General features: G+C 38.7%; 1 protein-coding gene across 2 annotated transcripts in view; it reads right to left on the minus strand.

The window, feature by feature from the left end:
* Positions 1-20,869, minus strand: part of LOC102195558 (synaptic vesicle glycoprotein 2B-like) — a 42,181-nt gene that overhangs the window by 14,526 nt on the left and 6,786 nt on the right. The window contains exons 2-12 of one of the 2 annotated variants that reach the window (XM_013914586.1): positions 19,575-19,778; positions 19,200-19,411; positions 17,791-18,017; positions 14,864-15,044; positions 12,161-12,312; positions 10,980-11,113; positions 10,646-10,735; positions 7,382-7,495; positions 5,052-5,140; positions 836-911; positions 393-481 (exon numbers count right to left, since the gene is read on the minus strand). In XM_013914586.1, coding sequence (XP_013770040.1) covers positions 393-481; positions 836-911; positions 5,052-5,140; positions 7,382-7,495; positions 10,646-10,735; positions 10,980-11,113; positions 12,161-12,312; positions 14,864-15,044; positions 17,791-18,017; positions 19,200-19,372 — 1,325 coding nt within the window. In that variant the 5' untranslated portion in view covers positions 19,373-19,411; positions 19,575-19,778. Of the gene's footprint in view, positions 1-392; positions 482-835; positions 912-5,051; positions 5,141-7,381; positions 7,496-10,645; positions 10,736-10,979; positions 11,114-12,160; positions 12,313-14,863; positions 15,045-17,790; positions 18,018-19,199; positions 19,779-20,869 lie in introns of both variants that reach the window. The other variant, XM_013914585.1, reaches the window with a different exon arrangement.

The following is a 20,869-nucleotide window of genomic DNA, read 5'->3' on the forward strand; positions in this document are numbered from 1 at the left end:
TTAAGCATATTAGGTGATGTGCATCTCTGTAATGAGAAGGGGTGTGGTCTAATGACATCAACACCCTATATCAGGTGTGCATAATTATTAGGCAATGTTCTTTCCTTTGGCAAAATGGGTCAAAAGAAGGACTTGACAGGCTCAGAAAAGTCAAAAATTGAGATATCTTGCAGAGGGATGCAGCAGTCTCAAAATTGCAAAGTTTCTGAAGCGTGATCATCGAACAATCAAGCGTTTCATTCAAAATAGTCAACAGGGTGCTCAGTTGCTCTTAGAACTGAAGAAGCTTCTCAGATGAGAGGGGAAACAGCAGCGAATGAATATTAAATTACAGCATATTTAAGTAGATAAACCTCAAGCCAGCAGTGAATTTAAGCAGCATTAAAGCTTACTTGTCACGGATGTATTCTACTTCTTCATGGATCTGGTTCTCCAAAGGAAAGTCAAAAATCATGTTCTCCACTCGTTTTTTATGGATAACCTAGAGAGAAACAAAACAATGAAAATCTGTTTTCTGTGCTCAAATCTTGTTTGATTCATTTTGACTTAACCCTTTAAAGCCAAGTTTGTTATATTCGATATATGAGTTTTTGTAAGTGGTTTGCCTTCTGTGTCATCAGGGTGAATTTTTGTTGTTGTTGTTTTTACCCCCAAAAAGCTGAAATAAATGTTAAAATATATTTTGCAAAAAATACACATAGCTAAAAAAAACAAAAACCGCCTGATGTAGCATATATGGTACAAATTAATACATAAAACACATACACAAGATAATACATCAACCAGATTTGAAATGATACTGTATTAAGACTCTTTTATGAGTAGATGACATTACCTGGACCTTAGACACATACTCTTCATGCTGAAGGTGTTTGATCATGTCAGGGAACCACACAGACAAGCCATAAAAGCTGTAAAAAACATGAGACGCTGAATTAACAAAAGGTTAAGAATAAAAGTGACTCGTCATCATATCACTTTAGACTCTAGACTCTATTCAGTCAGTCTGCCTCTGTCAGTGCCCCCCTGGGGTGGCTGTGGCTACAATGTAGCTTGCCATCACCAGTGTATGAATGTGTGTGTGAATGGGTGGATGACTGGATATGTAAAGCGCTTTGGGGTCCTTAGGGACTAGTAAAGCGCTATATAAATACAGGCCATTTACCATTTTGGATTCTGACATGTGAACTGCAATGTTGCCATATTTCATTCCCATATCTGTTGTGAGGTAATACCGTATACAATTCATGTTAGGGTAATTATTTCCTCAGTGATCTAAAAACCAGGGAGCAAATATTTAGAACGAATTCTCTGCTTCGCTGACCCACCTGTGGATGGAGTTTCTCCTGGAGGCTGTCCTTTCTATGCCTGCTCATCAAGCTCTTGGTAGACAACTATTTAAAGATTTCCCAAATTATAACTATATTAAGAAACCGTGCAGGTAAGCTACCTGAACTCGACTCCCACAATAGTATTACATCTTTACTGTGACTCTGAATCCTGCTGCTCCTCTGAAAAAGAAAGTCTCTAGTAAGAAGTACTTGACTCCCTGGTGTAACTCTAAGATGTGCACCTTAAAGCAGATAACCATAAGCTGGAGATGAAATGGTGTATCACTTATTTATCAGATCTTCATTTATTCTGGAAAAATGGATCGCTGCTCTTTAAAACAGCCCTAAACCTGGAAAATCTTACTATTCTCAGTAATTGTCAATAGCATAAATCTTACTAATCTTACTATTGAAGAAAAAACAACACCAGATTTTTCTTCAGCATTGTAGCCATGGTGACAAAATGTCAAAGGTCTGTTGAGCGAACCATTCCTTTAACTTCCTTGGACCTGGCGTCCACATATGTGGACATCACATTTTTGGTTGTTTAGACCAAAATACTATATTTTGCTCTACAAGGGCCTGATATCCACTTACAAGGACATCATGCTGCCACTGTTCTATTGAAATTTTAAACGAATATCCTCATATGTGGATCTCATTTTTGCCAGAAACAAAAATCAGGTAAAAATCTGGCAATTCTTTGTTTTTACATTCATCAGGTCCCAATCAGCCCAAATATCAAAGAGAATTAAAAGATGCATGCCATTGGAAGAGTTCGGATCTTAGGAGATTAACCTTAATTAGTAACAACTTAATGAATTTCTTTACAAATAACTTATTATCACACCTTTGGCAGTTTTAGCCATTTTGACCACGTGTCTTTGTCTTATCTGGGGCAAATTGTTACCCAAATCAAGTCTGGCTCTCCCAGTGATGTCCTTCGCCATCACTTTTTTAAAAGAAGTTTGGGAGACTATTGGACCTTATATTCAAAGGCTTATGAACAGCAGCCTGACTTTAGGTGATGTACCTGTAACTTTTAAACAGGCAGTGGTCCAGCTTCTGCTGAAACGCCCTGGCCTGGATGCCTCTTTGTTGTATAATTTCAGAACTATTTCAAAGCTTCCCTTTGTTCCTAAAATTTTGGAAACGTAGTGTCTTCACAGCTGCAGACTTTTTTAAACAGTCAAAAAAAAATTGCAGTATTTCAATTACTAACTGCTGACTCTGGGAATTCCGTGTTATTTGTGCTTTTGAATCTCACAGCAGCTTTTGATGCTGTAGATCACAACATTTTAATTTCTCGCGTAGAACATCATGTTGGAATTAGAGGCACAGCCTTGGAGTGGTTCAGGTCATATCTGTTTGACAGAAGTTTCTCAGTCTCACTTGGTAAATTTTATTCATCCTCTTCCCCCCTCCCATGTGGTGTACCTCAAGGATCCATCCTCGGGCCCCTTCTTTTTAGCATTTATTTACTTCCTTTTGGCCATATTATTAAAAACAAACAAACATAAAGTGTCATTTTATTGTTATGCAGATGACTGTCAGATTTATCTACCCCTGAAACTGTCATGTCTCTCTGGCTGGCTCACACTGGCTACAGGTTTTGTTTTTGTTTTTCTCTTCCTCTCTGCCTCTCCCTCGCTCCTCTCTGCCTGGGCAGAGCTCGTTACAGGCTCTCGCGCTTGGCCCACACACCTGCGTGATTGTCACCACTTGCTGCTGATCTGGCTGATTTCCCCAGCTACTATTTAAGGCAGTGGCACAGAGCCAGTGTGGCTGATGAGGAGTGAGTGTGAGGATTACCCCCTCTCCCTGGAGCCCTGGACCCCCCTCCCAATTCACTGTACATATATATAGCACTCAGGTGTTCCCCGTTGTTAATAAACTGATTTCTTTTGACTGTCTTCAAAAAACTCTGTCTGCTTGTAAGTCTGTCCGGTAGCCATGACAGAAACATAATGACCCTCACTCCCTCAGGCCTATTTTAGAATGCCTCAGAGCATGGTTGGCTCTGAATTTTTTTTTAATTTTAATGAAAAGAAGACTGAGGTCATTATATTTGGGCCGAGTGGCCCTGGTGTCCCACCACCTGACTTGGGTCCTCTTACATCCTGTGTCAAACCAATTGTCAGCAACCTTGGAGTAAAAATTGACACAGCTCTTAAAATGGACAAACAGATAGGTAGAGTGGTGAGAAATGGCTTTTTTCAGCTGAGGCAGCTCTCTAAAGTCAAACCTATTATCTCTTTTTGTGACTTAGAGTTTTACATGCATTTGTGACCACTCACCACTTGATTATTGTAATACACTTTATATTGGTATTGATCAGGCTTCACTATCCCACTTGCAAATGGTCCAGAATGCTGCTGCTCGCCTGCTGACAGGTACACACAAACACGAGCACATTAGCCCTGTTCTTGCCTCTTTACACTGGTTTCCTGTCCATTTTAAAATTCATTTAAAATTTTTATTGTTTGCTTTTAAAGTTTTGAATGGCCTGGCTCCTACTTACCTGTCAGACCTTCTACACCTATACACTCCACAAATGTCTCTCAGATCAACTGACCAGCCACTCCTTGCTGTCCCCATGTCGAGACTGAAACACCAGGGGGACTGAGCTTTCCCATATGGAAAAGATATATTGTGTGAAACTTGTATGAAAAGCATACAAGAGTGAAAACAGATATAAGATCCCTTCAAAAATTATATGAATGAAACTTGTATGTTTTGGATACTTCCTAAAACAATATATGAAAGTAATGAGAAAGTGGCCACTTCCATGAGTAAATCATATAAGCCTTATATGATTCACTATATGAAGTAGGCCAAATCTGATGCAAGTCTTTTATAAGTTTTTTTCTATTTCTTTTCCACATGGGTTCGCTGTTGTGGCCCCCAAATTATGGAATAAGTTGCCCCTCCATATTTGGCTGGCCCCAACAATTGAAATCTTCAAATCACTTTTAAAAACACACCTTTTTTCTAAGGTTTTTAAGGAGAAGAACCACAGTCAGCTTGTAGTCAGTTTTAGTCAGCTTTTGGTTGCTCTTAGTCTTTTTTTACTTTGTTAGTTTTATTTATTGTATATTTTATTGTCTATTTTACTCCTGTTTTAATATTTACTGATTTATTTTATCCCTTTTTTAATTTATGTATTTATTTTATTGTTATTTAACTTTCTTTGTCTGTTTAATGTATGGTTTTTAACTTTTATCTGTTTTTCTTTTACTGGAAAGCACTTTGGTCAGCCATGTTGTTTTTAAAGTGCTCTATAAATAAAGTTGGATTGGATTGGAAATAAGAATTTAACCATTAGAAAACATGTTTTTCATGAGTTTCTTCTTCATTCACCTTTTTCCACTTACTATGCATCTATACACCACTGCTTTCATTATGCATAAATTATTATTCATCTCTAGCTGTCATCCACAGTGTGCCTTTTATCCTGTCTTCCTCCCCTCAGCCCAACCAGTTGTGGCAGATGGCTGCCCGCCTGGTTCTGACTGAGGTTTCTTCCTGTTGAAGGGAATTTTCCCTCCCCACTGTTGTCAAGTGCTTGCTCAAAGGGGGTTGTGTGATAGTTGGAGTTTTCTCCCTTTTATTTTTAGGTCTTTACCGTACAATATAAAGTGCTTTGAGGCAACTGTTGTTGTGATTTGGCAGCATATAAATAAAATTGAATCAAAAGTTGAATTGAAATTGGGAACTTACCTGAAAGCCATGCAGAACCAGATGACAGCCATGAAGAGTGTAGCAAATCTCAGCTCTGCAGAAAGGAGAGATGCCACGTTCCTCAACACCTGGTTTACATATACAAACACAGAATGAGCCTAGAACCATGCAGTTTTTATTTATTACCACTGACTGCTTTGTTTCCAAAGCAAGGAAGTTTTCCCTCACATGACCTAATTGCCTCGTCTTTATAAGTAGCGACTGAAGACAAGGAATGTGGAGCTTGTTTTCAGCACCACTTGCTTTTCCACATTTTTGTTAACCCATTTCCACTTTTGGATGATCAAACGCAGTCGGATGAGCATGTATCTTGCATGGCTGAGAGTGGACAGCCTGAGTTCGAGTATGACCCGAAATCTTTTAAAAAAAAGATTCCATCTGGGATTAATACAATTTCTCTGATTCTGATTGCTGGAAACCCAAACAAAGCACGTAATAAGAGGCTCTAATGTAATCGTCCTGTTAATGTTGGTGGCGCCAGTTACACAATGGACCCAGAGCCAACAGTGCACGGGCAGGAATGCATTTCCAACACCTAACCTTTACCCACTCTTCCTCCAACAATGCCCAGGGCCCAACCAGGTTTTGGTGGTGCAGGATCTGCACGCATACAAGCCAACCACAGCCTCATGTACACCCTGAACCCACTCCTCGGCCACACACACCTGTAGCTCATTTACTCTGGTCTGAATCAGTTAATGAGTTTGTAAACTTGTAGCTTTTGTCTTGGTTTGTTTCGTTTTCACACAACAAAAAATCAAATTGAACTCCAAATAAGCCAAAATCCATAATTACAAACCACACACTAATGTTCAGTAAACTCATTGGCCCGATGTGTTTGGGGAAAGAGAAACAAAAGTAAGTACAGGAAGAAAGTGCAGTGTTTTGTACTGCTGAACACAGAGAATTTATAGTTATTTCATGGCTAGCTGCTAGCCCGTAGAGACACAACTATAGTTCCCGCATTGAGAATACAAAGCATACAGCAGGATGTTCTTTTAGCTCAAACCTGCAACACACATGATAGTTGGCTCGGATCGGGGTCAGCACATGCTCAGACATTAAACAAACTGCTCTGGAGGGGTTTTTTTTAACCGTACCGAGACCAGCCTGTCCAAAGGATCTCGGTGCGGTTATTTTGGTCCACACTGTGTTTACTGTGTTTTTTTGTTTGTTTGTTTTTTTGTTTTGGTTTGTTTGTTTTTCCATAACTTGTGTATCTGCAAATATACACATTCTGTATTTTTCACATGAAAGAAACTATACTGTGGTGCTAATTTCTTGTTTTTGATTTATGTATGTTTTGTTTTGTTTTGCTTTACTTTTGTTTCATATGTTGTTTGTTTAATTTAAGACTTAAAAAAAATTAAATGAATGAGAGGTAAAACTTGAGGGGGTAGGGACAAATAAGTAAATACTTCTGCCTACTCCTTTTCAAACAAATAATGGAATGATATTTTGTAATGATTGTGAAGGCACATGTTTGAAATGTTTGAAATAAAAATGAACTGAACTGAACACCTGCACAAACAAACTTCACCAAATGGGAGAATACAGCAGAGTCCCATTTGAATGGAGTAAACACCACAGGTGTGAAAAAAGACTCTTTTTAAACCATGTGGATCAACTCTCACCAGTAAAAACATGACAAACTTTTACACTTTATATTTTAGTCTATTAAATCAACTTTAGATTTAGTCTACTAAAAGTATAACTAAACTAAAAGACTTAAGATGTGTAAATTATGTTTAATAAAATTTTTAGTCAAAATTTGCTGTCAAAATTAACACTGGAGGTTTGTGTCAAGCAAATTCGAGCTCTGGTGCCAGAGTGTCATCCTCTTTATAGTGTGTGCTGTTTGCTTGTAACTTTCCTCCTAGTCAGCGGAGAAGAGTGTGTTTTGATCATTTATAATTGTTTTGACCAAACTACGTGTTTTGTGTTCTTCCTTGTTGGTGGTGATAGTAGCTTCTGTCTCTTTTAGTTAAGTTATTAACAAAGAAATAATGAAAGTAATAAAAATAACAATAATAAATTCATTTGTGTCATGTCCTTTGACACTTTCAACCTGGAGAGTTTTATTGTTATTTCTTGACATCCCTTGAACTATCTAGGGGAACATAACATTTAACTAGGACAAACCCACATTCACCCTTCTCTGACCCCTCAGTAAATTCAATTTTATTTATATAGCGCCAAATCACAATAGGCACCTTATATTGTAAGGTAAAAAAACCTACAATAATACAAAATAAGTCCAAGCCAGATTCTGAGCTAGAGATGGTGCTCCAGTCTGTGTTCCTACATACCAGTTTACAGAGTGTCAGTGAGCGTACAGCCCATCGTTGTACAGGTGTTCTTGTTGCACTCTGAACCTCGAAAAAACCGTCTTCAGTTGTTTTCGGTGTCTTGATGTGCACCACCTATAAAAAAACAAACAAAAAAAAAAACAGGAAACTTTGGAAAAACACTGCGAAGTAGCTTTTTCTTAACATAACAGAATTAGGTGTATTTACTTTACTTTATAGCAGAACAGACTTGGTTTCTCTCTCCTCATTTAATGCTTTTTCTTTATTTTCATGACTATATACACTGTAAAACTACAAATGAACACATGTGGAATTATTTATGAAATAAAAAAGCGTGAAATAACTCAAAACATGTTTTATATTTCAGATTCCTCAAAACAGCCCCCCTTTGCTTTGATTACTGCTTTGCACACTCTTGGCATTCTCTCGATGAGCTTCATGAGGTCATCACTTGAAATGATTTTCCAACAGTCTTGAAGGAGTTCCCAGAGATGCTGAGCACTGACGCTTTTGTCTTCACTCTGCGGTCCATCTCCGTCTTGATTGGTTTTAGGTCAGGTGACTGTGGAGGCCAGGCCATCTGGCGCAGCACTCCATCTCTCTCCTTCTTGGTCAAATAGCCCTTACTCAGCCTGGAGGTGTGTTTGGGGTCACTGTCCTGTTGAAAAATAAATGATGGACCAACTAAACGCAAACTGGATGGGATGGCATGTTGCACAGGATGCTGTGATAGCCATGCTGGCTCAGTGTGTCTTCAATTTTCAATAAATCCCCAACAGCGTCACTAGCAAAGCACCATCACACCTCTTCTTCCATGCTTCATGGTGGGAATCATGCATGTAGAGACCTTTTCTGCATCACACAAAGACACGGTGGATGGAACCAAAGATCTTAAATTTGGACTCATCAGACCAAAGCACAGATTTCCACTGGTCTAATGTCCATTCCTTGTGTTTCTTGGCCCAAACAGATCTATGCTGCTTGTTGCTTTTCCTTAGTAGTGGTTTCTTAGCAGCTATTTGACCATAAAATCCTGATTAACACAGTCTCCTCTGAACAGTTGATGTAGAGATGAGTGCTACTAGAACTGAGTGTGGCATTTATCTGGGCTCTAACCTGCGGCACCACAGGGAACTGTGCTGTCCCCTCTTCTCTTCACCCTGTACACCTCTGACTTCTGCTACAACTCTGAATCATGCCTTCAGAAGTTTGCAGACAACACAGCCATCATGGGGTGTATCTGGGGTGATTAGGAAGAGGAGTACAGGAGGCTGGTGAGGAACTTTGTTACACGGAGTCGCACAAACCACCTGCAACTCAACACCTCAAAGACCAAGGAACTGGTTGTGGACATCAGGAGGTCCAGACCAGGTTCACTGCCAGTTCAGATAGAGGGAGAGGAGGTGGAGGTGGTCAACAAGTACAAGTACCTTGGATTGTGGGTGGACAACAAACTGCATTGGTCATGCAACATGCAGCACCTGTACGTCCTCAGGAGACTGAGGTCTTTCAACATCTGCAGGAAGCTCCTGAGGATGTTTTACCGGTTGGTGGTTGCAGGAGTACTATTCTATGCTGTGGTGTGCTGGAGGAGCAGCACAGTAAAGAAGGACTCATCCAGACTGAAAAAACTAATCAGGAAGGCGGGCTCTGTGGTTGGCATGAAGCTGGACACTCTGGTGACAGTGGCAGAGCAGAGGATTAAAGAAACTGCAGGACATTATGGAGAAAGTTGGGCATCCTCTGCATATGGTCATAAACAACCAGAGGAGTCTGCTCAGCAACAGGTTGCTCCTCCCAAAATCTTGGACCAACAGACTTAAAAACTCCTTTGTCCCACATGCCATCAAACTGTTTAACTCCTCGCTGGACGGGAGAGTGAGGGGAAACAGGAGGATAAAGGAGGGCGACTAAGCTGTAGTGTTTTTTCACTGTGCAATAATCACTGTGCAATAATCACTGTGCAATAATCACTGTGCAATAGTCTTGCAATAGTTGAAATGTGCATTAGACTTTGGCTGTCTACATCTCTTTAATGAGTATATTTCACTAGTATTCCTATTTATTTCTATGATATATTCTGTATTTATTAGTGCTGTCAGCGCTAATCTTGTTAAAATGACGTTAACGCCATAACCGCATTAACGTGACAAATCTCCGTTAGCTCATTAACGCGGATCGTCCCGTGCGTGGGGCTGCACGGAGTCAACGTGTTAGCGTGGTTAGCTCATCAACGCATTAGCATTGTGCAGCCCCACGTACGGGGCAATAATGCGTTTATGGCGTTAACATCATTTTAACAAGATTAACGCTGACAGCACTAGTATTTATATATGTGTATATATGCTATATTTTATACTTATGTTCGCACTCCCTCATTCCCCTTTATTTGATATTCTAACTCTGTAATATGCAACTTCTGTTGGTGTTCTGCAACTGGAAACTGAATTTCCCAGAGAAACCCACCAGATGGGTTAATAAAGCTCTATCTCATCTAATCTAATCTAATCTATCTCATCTAATCTAATCTAATCTATCTCATCTAATCTAAAACTGAAGAACAGATTGTGTGTCTGGATTCACCGCTTTCAATGTCTGAATGATGAAGCCCAACAGCATCTCATGAGAAATAAAGCCCCAGGTCAAGATAGTTTTCAGCATAATTTTACAAAGAATTTTGGCATACACCGGCTCCTACTTTTTTCAGAATGGTCACTCAAATTCAGAACGATTAGACTCTATCTACAAACATCATTAGTCTAATACTTAAACCCGGCAAAGATCCTATGCTCCCATTCAGCTAGAAAAAAATCACTCCATTCACAATATATTCTGACCAAACAGTTTTTTCTTTTTATCAAGGGCAGACACTCAGCCAATGATACAAGCAGATTGATAAATATAATAGATTATTGCTCCATCAACAAATTAGAAGCCACAGATGTCTCTTTAGACGCAAAAAAAAAAAAGAAGCAGGAAACCATGACAGTACCAGAATAATGACTGTGTTACTAAATATCTCACTAGAGCAATATATTTACGTGTCAGTGCATGGGTAAGTAAAGGTAAATTCAGACATGACACTTATAAAAAAGTGAAAATCTTCACTTAACATTAATGCGTGCCGTAAGCTGTTAGTTATCCTTGAGCGGTTTCGTTTTATTGTTGAAAATAAACATTTAAAAAGTTACCATCAAATAAGAAAATCAGTTTATTCGAAAGTGCAATAAGAATCATTATTATTAATTAAAATCATTTACTTACAGTGAAGACTTTTTCCGGCTGCCCCTTGGCTCTCCAGTTAGTGTCATGGACCTGTTTTAGGATCATCCACGCGTCATCATGTTTGCCATTCTGCTCCATAAACAAACACAGGCAGATGTATTCAAACTTACACACAGCCATGGAAAAATGTTACAAAGAAAAAAAAAACGGTTGTCAGTGTTCATCTATAGTGAATGTGAACTATCTCGGTGATCTCCAAAAACACTTTCATCGTCTCTTTTAAATTGATTAACAACTATGCCAGCTATGTTCTTTCCACATGTGTACACTTTGCAGGCAGGTGTACAAAGAAACACTATGCTAACAGTCTCACCTCCAGGAGGAAACGTGGGCTCTCGGGCATAAAGGTAAGTCCAACCAGAGAAGCAATTGCAGGGAGAGCCGCAACCAGGACGAACACTCGCCAAGCGTGGAACTGAAATTCTGTGCCCATACTGAAGCCCCAGCCTACACACACACACACACACACACACACACACACACACACACACACACACACACACAAATCACTGTTTACAAGTTTTGAGAAAAATACTAAGGTTTTACTTCAAACTGTCAGAAGTAGAAATGTATCATAAACAGTGATTCAGAGCAGCATTAAGCAATGCAGGTGGTAAATGATGCATGTTTCCTCTCTGAGTTTACTGTAATTGTATGTATTTGCAGCTGAGACTGTTCAGGGTATTTAGTCCAGACAGAACAGAGGAAATCTTTTGTTTTGGTTTGTTTTTCAACAGCTAGCTCAACTCAAAAACTACAGGATAACGTTGTGCATTACTTTGAGGTTTGAATGAGCCCCAGCACTAAAAACCTGCAGAAAGGCATAACCTACAGAATCGTATTGGTGTGAAATTGTAGAGCCATTCAAAACAGAGACTCCTATTGCACCTTTAGTAGCACAGTGCCTTGTCACTGGGATAGTTCTCTTAACAAGTACTAGCCATAATGCTAACCACTGCACTACTGTGCTGCTGATATGTAAGACTGATAGAAAATAAAACTTAACAGGTTGCACCTCTAACAATGAGGTTGAGGTCACTGAGATTAATTTCATCCATCTTCATTATCCTATAAATAAAAAGTCTCATTGAGATTAAAATGTCTTTCCAAAGGACACCTGGCCAAGAGGGCAGCAAAAGTTAGAACTGATTAGCTTTTTATGGCTGACAAAACAAAACTATTGATTCACTATTGAATAGATAGTTGTGAATAGATTCACAACTATCTATTCACAAGTGTGTCAAAAATCTATCTAAAGAGCAATGAATATATCAATATTTTTCCACTCTTATTCAAAGGTTGCAACCAGTATTTAAAAATATACGTGGCATGTAGACTGGCATAGTAAGGGGCTGAACCACAGCTCTTCAATAAGAAGTCTAGCTCCATTTTCTCCTAAACCACATCCACCAAAGGTGTGAATGCACTCACTGGTCAGTATTGCTCACAAGCAAGAATGTAAAGTATCCTTTTTCATTTTTAAAACTGTCTTACCATATCTGGGTATAATTCCCCAGGCAGTGAATGAAGCATAGATCCCACCAATCATCCAGAACATACACAACCAGGACAGATGCTCTCCTCTCTTGTTCATCTGAAGAAACTCTGAGAAGTACGAGTACACGATCGGTGCTGTGCCACCAATACTGAGAGCAAAGACAGAAAAGAAGATAGTAAGGATTATTATTTAAATAATAATCAGCCACAACATTATTTTAAAGATTATTATATTCCCCCAGAGCAAAAAAATGAAGAAAACAGATGCTACACAAAAGCAGGTTGTGTTTTAGAAAACGTCCACTGAAAATCACAGAGCAAAGATGTGTAAAGATATTCTGAGCAAAGCCGACGTTTTCCTGGAGGCAACAAGAGTTCATTTGAAATTTGTATCACATTCTAAACCGCAACAAGGTGACATTTGATGGCACTGCCACCCCAGAATTCAGTTTGGCCTCCTTCAGCGTCACTGGAGTTGAAGTGCTGTCAGTCTGAAAACATGACCAACATCACTGTAATGGAACATGGATGCAAGTCGTGTGGCGAGAGACCGTGTGGAGACTGTGTCCTTGGAGGTTATGTGCGTATATGTGTATGTAAGAAGATTGGGGTGGGTTGTCTGACTCTAAGGTAACTCTAAAATAATTCTTGACTTTGAGGTGTATGATTTAATAAAATAAATTATATTTACAGAGTTTTGAAGAGAAAAAGTATTCACAAGCATTTGAAATAAAAAGATGTGCAGATGGATGTTCATGTGAGAATGAGCTACCGATAAATCTAATTGAAGTGAAATTGGATAAAATGAATGAAACATGAAGTGAAGTGCATCCATATGTAACTGAATGTTCAAATGGGAATTACTAAGAAGTCATGTTACACGACAACATAGAAAAGAAGAAAATGTAATGAAGTGATTTTAAAGTTTCAACTTTGTTTTAAATCGTGTATGTAGAAAAGTAAGAGAGAGGATAACAGGATGTAGCTGGACATCGGGTGATAGATGTGAACAACGGTGACTAGACGCCACAATGGGTTGTTCTGAATAGATAAGTGGTTCTTCCCTTTGTCTCCTGCCAGATGAGCAGTTCAGAAGATTTGATCTAAGAAGTTCATACTTAGAAATTCCAGGAGAGACACCAGAGGGATCAACCAGTGCTTGATTATTGTTGCACACACAAGACACTTGATCCAAACTATAACTTACCCGGATGCTGTAGATACATACAAACAAAAACTGTCCCATTGTTCTACTAGAATCTGTGTTTTGCTGCTCAGTCTTCCCAGCATTTTCCCACATGCCACATTTTCAGTCATTCTCTCCCTCCACACATTCAGGGTTGAGATTCTTTCAATGGTGTTAAAATAAGATGAACACGTGTCACTTTATCTAGACGTGGCACCTCACCCCTATCCCCCAGTAGGCACAATCTTGGTGATTTCTGTAATTTACATTTGTCCCAGCTCTCCATGTATTTTAAAACAATTTCCCATATTGGGAAGACCACTGGACATTCCCACAAAGCATCCTTTTGCTTCTTGGCATTTCCAACACGTCATCTTTACTCATGCACATTTTATGAAGTCTTGTTGGTATGTAATAGTACCTGCTGAGAATTTTATATCGGATAAATTTACCTCTAGCCTCCCTGATTTAAAGCCCATTTTCAGAAATAATTGAATTCCATGCTCCCTCATCAAGAGTACAATCCAAATCTCTTTCTCAAACACTTTTAAGTCTTTTACGTGTATTGTTTTTAACCCAATGACCTAAATTACACCATTTTGACACTTTCGTAAGTTAAAGCACAGCAACTGCAAACTTAATTTAACTTAATTTGACAGAAAACACACTTGTCTTGGCTAAATTAGAAAAGATAGCCATGACCATTATAAGAAAAACATTGAAAACAAATGTGTCCCATGTGAATGCAATTTGGCTCAATATGGAACCTCATTTATTTCTACACTGTGTAAAAAAATGTTCTGCACTTGGGTTGAGGAGATTCCAGTCAACTAAGGTGTGTTTTACTCCAGCTTCAGTTGATAATCTTCACTATGGTAGCTGCTATAGGACAAATATGTTTTAGTTAACTAAGAGAGACCAAAATATTACATTTACACTTTAGCTTATAAGGCTGTTTAGTGTGTTTCTGCTGCTGTCTGGACCAGCTCTAGATCCAACAGCCATCCCTATCTCTGGATGGCTGTCAGTCCACTGTTTACCTCAGCTGTTAATGTGGGGTAAAAAGCATCCACCCTAATTTACTTTGAAAAAGGCTTTAAAACTGTGTGACAGGAGTCCGACAGTCAGAGAGTCAGACAAGCTCAATTCGGCTGATGAGAGCATTACTGAGGTGAGTTGTTGAGGATATGCTGAACTGTTGGTAACGCTGCTGTTAGCTCCTGTTAACCAGCGTCAGTGAAACTGTCTTTGAAGCCAATGTAACTTTGTTGGACTCTGATGCTTGAAAATGTAAGAATCAAAGCTTTTAGAATCAAAGTCCCAGAAAGTTGGTTCTGTTCATCTGGATGTAGCGTTTTCAGTAGGAGAAACATTTCATCATCATCAGGTGACTTCTTCAGTTTCAGCTGACTGCAGGTTTCCCCCTTATAAACAGTACATTTGCTGTGTGTGTGTGTGTGTGTGTGTGTGTGTGTGTGTGTGTGTGTGTGTGTGTGTGTGTGTGTGTGCATTACCCAATGCCAGAAAGAAGTCTGAAGAAGAGGAAGAAGCTGTAACCCTGAGCTAAGGAAGACATAAATGCGAAGATACAGTTTATAGATAATGCCAGAATCAGACATTGCCGACGGCCAACTTTGTCTGCCAGTCCTCCCCACAGAAATGCTCCCACCATCATGCTCAGGAAGACGATGAGACCTGCACAAAGAAGAAGTAATAGAGGATGCCATATCAAATTATTTAATACTAAGGATATGTTGCAAAACCTCAATATACTCAAAATCAAAAGCACATCTGATTGGTTTCATCTCTGTTACCCTGGTGTTTCTACTCCTCCCTGATTGCCTTTTGTGTCTGTGTATATCTAAAGCCTCAGTTTGTCGTTTGCTTGTGTCTTCACTGTGTATTCTGGCTGTTTGTTCCCAACTTATTTATTTAACTTTCTCTTAAATTTGGTTTTGTTTTCTTTCCCATGGATTTATACCAGCCTAAATAAACGGATCACTTTTTTGCTTTTTCCTCACTTCATCACACTCTACCATGACACACCGATTATCAAACATGCTCTGCAGAAATATATGAAATCAAATTCCTTCTTTACCTTGTTTGGTATGGACTTCCATGAGCAGATTGCTTTAGCCTTAGGCAAGCATTTAACACTGATTGGTGCCAGATTGGCATGCTGACAATATTTTAAACCAGTGTACAGATGGCCATGCAACACAGGATAACTGTGACTCATCATACTGGTCTCCAGTATTTTACACCACGTGTAAAATATCTGTTTCACAAAGGTCCAGGGACACCTGGGCAGCACCCATATGCTTTTTTCAAGGTCAGTACAAAAAGAATTGGTGTGTCACTCTACTGATTCAGAACACGAACACAGACAATATCGGTTTCGATCAAACCATGGCAATTCAATTCCGTTTTATTTATAAAACACTAAATCACAACAGCAGTCGCCTTAATGTGCTTTATATTGGAAGGTAAGCACCCTACATTAATAAATAGAAAACCTTAAAATTCAGACATCAGGGAAAAAAGAAAAACTCTCTTTTAACAGGAAACATCATTTCTGATGTTATGAAACCTCTGGCAGAACCAGGCTCAGGCAGCAGCCATATGCTGTGACCAGTGGGGGATAAGGATGGGAACTGATAAGAATTTAGCAATTCTGATTCGATTATCTATATCACTTGTTGATTCGAGCGTTTATTGATTGTCATTCTCATCAATGAGAGTTACCACCATCACTAAGCAGCATCTCATTACATTACATTTGTGTAAATTGACTGCATACTGCGTTGTCAAATGTTTGTGTGTGTCGGAGGCATTTCCCCTCTTTTGTTGAGATTGCTGTTAAGGTTATTACTCAAAAAGAAAAAAAAAGTAAAGTATTACATATATTACACGAATACCTTTCTTAAACAAAGTGTAGTACTTTACTTGACTACTAAATTCACTGCGGAGAAATTAACTGACCTACAAACAACTACAGACATGAATAACTTATTCTTCCTGTTTGCATCAGTTCACACAAACTAAGATTTTATTACTTTTTAGATTTTAAACTGATAGAAACTAACAAACATCACAAGCGAAAACCTGATTCACATGGTGACTTTTCCTCAGAAAAATACCGTTTTCATCTCGAGTCATTTGGCTCAACAATTACCAGAGGTAAAAAGAAAGCCTCACTTACAGCCCAGACATTTTTTGTTCACTAACGACTTCTTGTATCTAATATATTATCTTCCCCTGCAGGTAATGCAATTTCTGCATGCAGTAATGCAACTTCTGCATGCGTATTCATTTCACATTTTAAGGAGGCAAAGCGTGAAGTGGACTCGGTGGACTGGCGTGTCTATTACACGTTCAGCCTTGCTACTGGGGTGAAAAATTGCATCAGTAGCTGAAAGGGTCACAGCAGAGGGAGCTACATGGGATTTCTCATCAATGCCAAATTATCTTGGTATGATACCTGGATATAGTGTTGACTACTGCAAAGTCATTTTCAGGTTTTTCTCATCGGTGATATAATAACTAACACCTTCCGGTACATCTTAATCTGTTGCCACTGAAACATTTCAATATATATTAAAAAAAATCTATTGTGGTGCCCATTTATCACATCAACATCTTATTGTGATAAGGCAAACAGACTTACTGTGTTCATGTGCCTGGGTTGACAGCAAGAAAAAACTACCAGCTAAAAGCTGCAAGCAAAAAGGAAAACGAATATTCTCCAGCTTAAGTAAAAATACTTTTGGTGAAGCATTAGGAAAAAAATCATTTCTGATGTTATGGCACCTTGGCATTGTTTAAGGCACACTGTTGAAGTAGTACAAGCATCTAAGAACCTGATTATAAAATGACTCCTATAAAAAAGCTAGCAAATACACTTAGTCGATCTGGAATATACTCCAGATCTTTTATTTTCTAAATTTTTGATAATATAAAGGGAACAGGCCTCATCTGGGTATGAATCCCTGAGATGTGGAGCTATTTATGAAAATTAATGTAGCTCCCTAAACAGTTAATAAAATGCTTTTGTTAAACCCCTTGAATTAGTCCTCACTTCAATTACATCTTCCACTTTTGATTTAAAAGCCACTATACAAAACTGCCTCATTGTCCAAATACGGCTGGACAAGCACTGCTTGCTTTGACAGAACAACAGATGTAGTGCACCTGTGGGTAGAGTGGGTCATCTACCAGTTGGAAAATTGGAGGATTCATCCTTTCCTGTCAATGTGTCAAAGTATTCAAGATACTGAATCCCCAGTTGTCCCTGATACATTAACAGGTGAGTTGGGTGTGTGTGTGAAGGTAGATAAAGGCAGTGTATGAATGTGTGAAGTACTTTGAGTGCTCAAATTGAGAAGGAAGGGACCTCGGATTGTGCTTATTCTAAACAACAATCACTACAGCTAATGCTTACCCAGCATTCCTTTCTCTGCATTGGACAGACACAGGTCCTTTTCTGCAGACGGTAGAACAAATGCAACCACAAAACACTCAACTCCATCAGCCATTAGAGCCAGGCCCAGCACTATGAAGAGCATCCACTGGAATTTCCCATGACCACATTCTTCCATGATGTACTCATACTGCTCAGATAACTCCTCTAGATCAGATGCTGCACTGCTACCTGTCTGAGGTTTAGCCCTGGAAGAAGCCATGAAGACAAAAGAAAATGTGAATCTTTGATTACACTGAAAACCAGATCTGATTACACTGTCCTGAATATATAATAATACTGTATACTTTATTGATCTCTTGAGGAAATTACTCTCTCTGCAGAGGGCGCCCACAAATCAGGCACCCAGGGTGCAGTGTGTATGGACGCTACCGTGCTCAGGGGTACTTCAGGGTAGCCATTCAGTGGATTCAAACCCCCTACCTTCTGATCATGGGGTGACCATGCTACCTACTGTGCTATCCCTGCCCTATATCTGGTTATTATTTCTGTCACTCTCAGATATGCTATCATGGAAATTATTAGGTTTTGTGCCCAATTTTTGAGTTTTTATTTTTGCATTCCTGTATTTACAGTGTTTTGACTTTTTTTTTTCTTATCTAAGCTTAAGCCTTTCATGCATAGTGGTCACTACAGTGGACAGCTATTCAAAGGCTGTTTTCTTGTACTTGTGTCAGTGTTGATGGTATACTTGCACATAAACCACTACACTGGACACTGATGTGTCACTCCATATCCTGCCACCCACTGGTTGTTTAATGTTACTATAGATGTATGACGTGTGTCATTGTAATTACTGTTATTTACCCCTGTCATGCATGAATTATGACAACCTCAATCAGGATTTTTTTTTCTTAAGTACTTTATTCACCTTTTCATGCCTAAAGATGGATATATGTACTTAAGAAAAAATCCTAATTGAGGCTGTCATAATTATGCATGAAAGGGTTAAGTAATGTTTAGTTTGGGGGGGGGGGGTTGCTGATTTTAATGATATACTATTTATTATTACAGATAAACTTAAATAGCAGTATATTCCCTCTGCAACATTAAAGAGATATGCAGAATAATGAATAATAATTATAATCCAGTATTATATATGATTCTGCATTTTAGTTCAGACACTTTCAGTATATTTTGATACTAAAAAATGTACACTAATATTTAAACAGACTGTAAAACAATTATTAAATATAAAACAAAGTTTAAACTCCAGTGCAGTGGCCCTTTTTATTTAGTTTCTGTGATATGGCACAATCTTGTAAATCCATTTATGACTGATCCATTTTTCAGATTTCCTGAGACCCCTCACCACCAGCTACCACTCTACAGTGAGAGTGCCCAGAAACATTAAATATGCAGTGCCTCACCATGCAGCTCTCTGTGCAGCCTTTGTGTCATCAGGATGTGGAATCCCTTGATATTCTCCTTCATACATCTGATCCTCTTCATCATGTCCTTCAGTCACATCACTTGCTGCATCGTCTTCCTGAAGAGGGTAGTCTCCTTGGTTGTATATGTTGTTCTGGTAGTGGTCAGCCATCTTGGCCTACTAGACCAGCTTTTCTAACTGTTAATATAACTGTAAATAAAAGGTTTTGTTTGGCTTGTTAATTATGTCAGTTCTGAATTTTAGGGAAAAATATAGTTGTCATAAAATAGCAGTTGGAGTTCTTAGTTAATCATACTGACTTACTACCCTTAAAAACTAGTTTCAGGGTCATTAGTCACTTTACTCCACTTACTGGTTTTTAAACTTAATAGCAAATAAAGGTCTATTAATGACATCACACCATCAGTCTGTATGATTTGCAGTGCAGCCTATTCAGGTGTGACTGTCCCAATAAAACAAAACGTGTCTGTTTCATCAGTAACTTCTGCTCCATGTTGTGCTTCTTATGGTGCTGTTAGTGGTAATTCCAACTTCCTGTAAGGTCCTCTCTTCACTCCTGAAAACAAAAAAACTGGTTAGTTTATTGTACACTGTGACACTTGGAACACAGAAGACCTTACCTACCAAAATATGCTTTTTTAAACGTATTTATTTTTTCTGCTGATTATGGTGGTGATGATAGTGGTGATGATGGAGGTGGTTACTGCTGATGAGCACTCTGCTCTGCGTATTAAGTTCATTTGTAAGACTGTGTTTCCCCATTTGGTTTCTTTTCAAACTTTCTTCTTTATTTTAAAAGTTTGTTGTCCCTTGTGCCTTTCTTTTAGATTTGCTTTCCTTGGCTCATTATCCATCATTTATGGTGCTTTCCTGAACAACTCAGAAATTGGAAATTCCGACTTCCCAGTCGGAAATCAACTCAGATTTGAAGTGAGCTAGCAATCCAAGATGGCAGCATGCAACATAAACAGTAGTAAAACGTTTTCTTTTTCATCTGTACTGCCACTGTTGTGTATTTTTGACTCACTCAATAAGCCATATGCAGAGCATTGATCAGTCTCTATCCGTAGATGTGTTTTTTAAGCACCAAAACATAAATATTATGGTGTGTTGTTAGTGATAGTGAATTTATCTACCCTGCTAGGAATCAAAACAAAGGCTAGAATGATGGACAAGCTGTGGGTGCTAATAAGACATGAGAGAGGAAAGTGAGTGCAGTCTGCTACACTTCACAGAGACATGGCTGCGTACGCAGGTTTTTCATTATTCAGGCTGACAGAGACACCAAGCTGAGCAGTAAGAAGAAACAAGAAGACATTGTAGTGCTTCTTAATGAAAGGTGGTGCAATCCAGGACATGTGCACGTAGGAATATCTCTGGTTGCCTGAAACTGAACTTTTAGCTGAGGCTATTATTTACCACAGGATATCTCCTGCACTATTAGTGAGCAGTATTTACATTACCACCATGGAGCAGTGGCAAGCGACATCAGTAATAATATTATTATTATTATTATTATTATTATTATTATTATTATTATTATTATTATTATTAACTTTATTCAATTCAATTCAATTCAATTTTATTTATATAGCGCCAAATCACAACATAAGTCGCCTCAAGGCGCTTCATAGATACAGAGAAAAA

The sequence above is a fragment of the Pundamilia nyererei genome, unplaced genomic scaffold (assembly GCF_000239375.1).
Source record: "Pundamilia nyererei isolate P.nyererei 1_Seehausen unplaced genomic scaffold, PunNye1.0 scaffold00208, whole genome shotgun sequence".
In the NCBI taxonomy this organism is placed as follows: Eukaryota; Metazoa; Chordata; class Actinopteri; order Cichliformes; family Cichlidae; genus Pundamilia; species Pundamilia nyererei.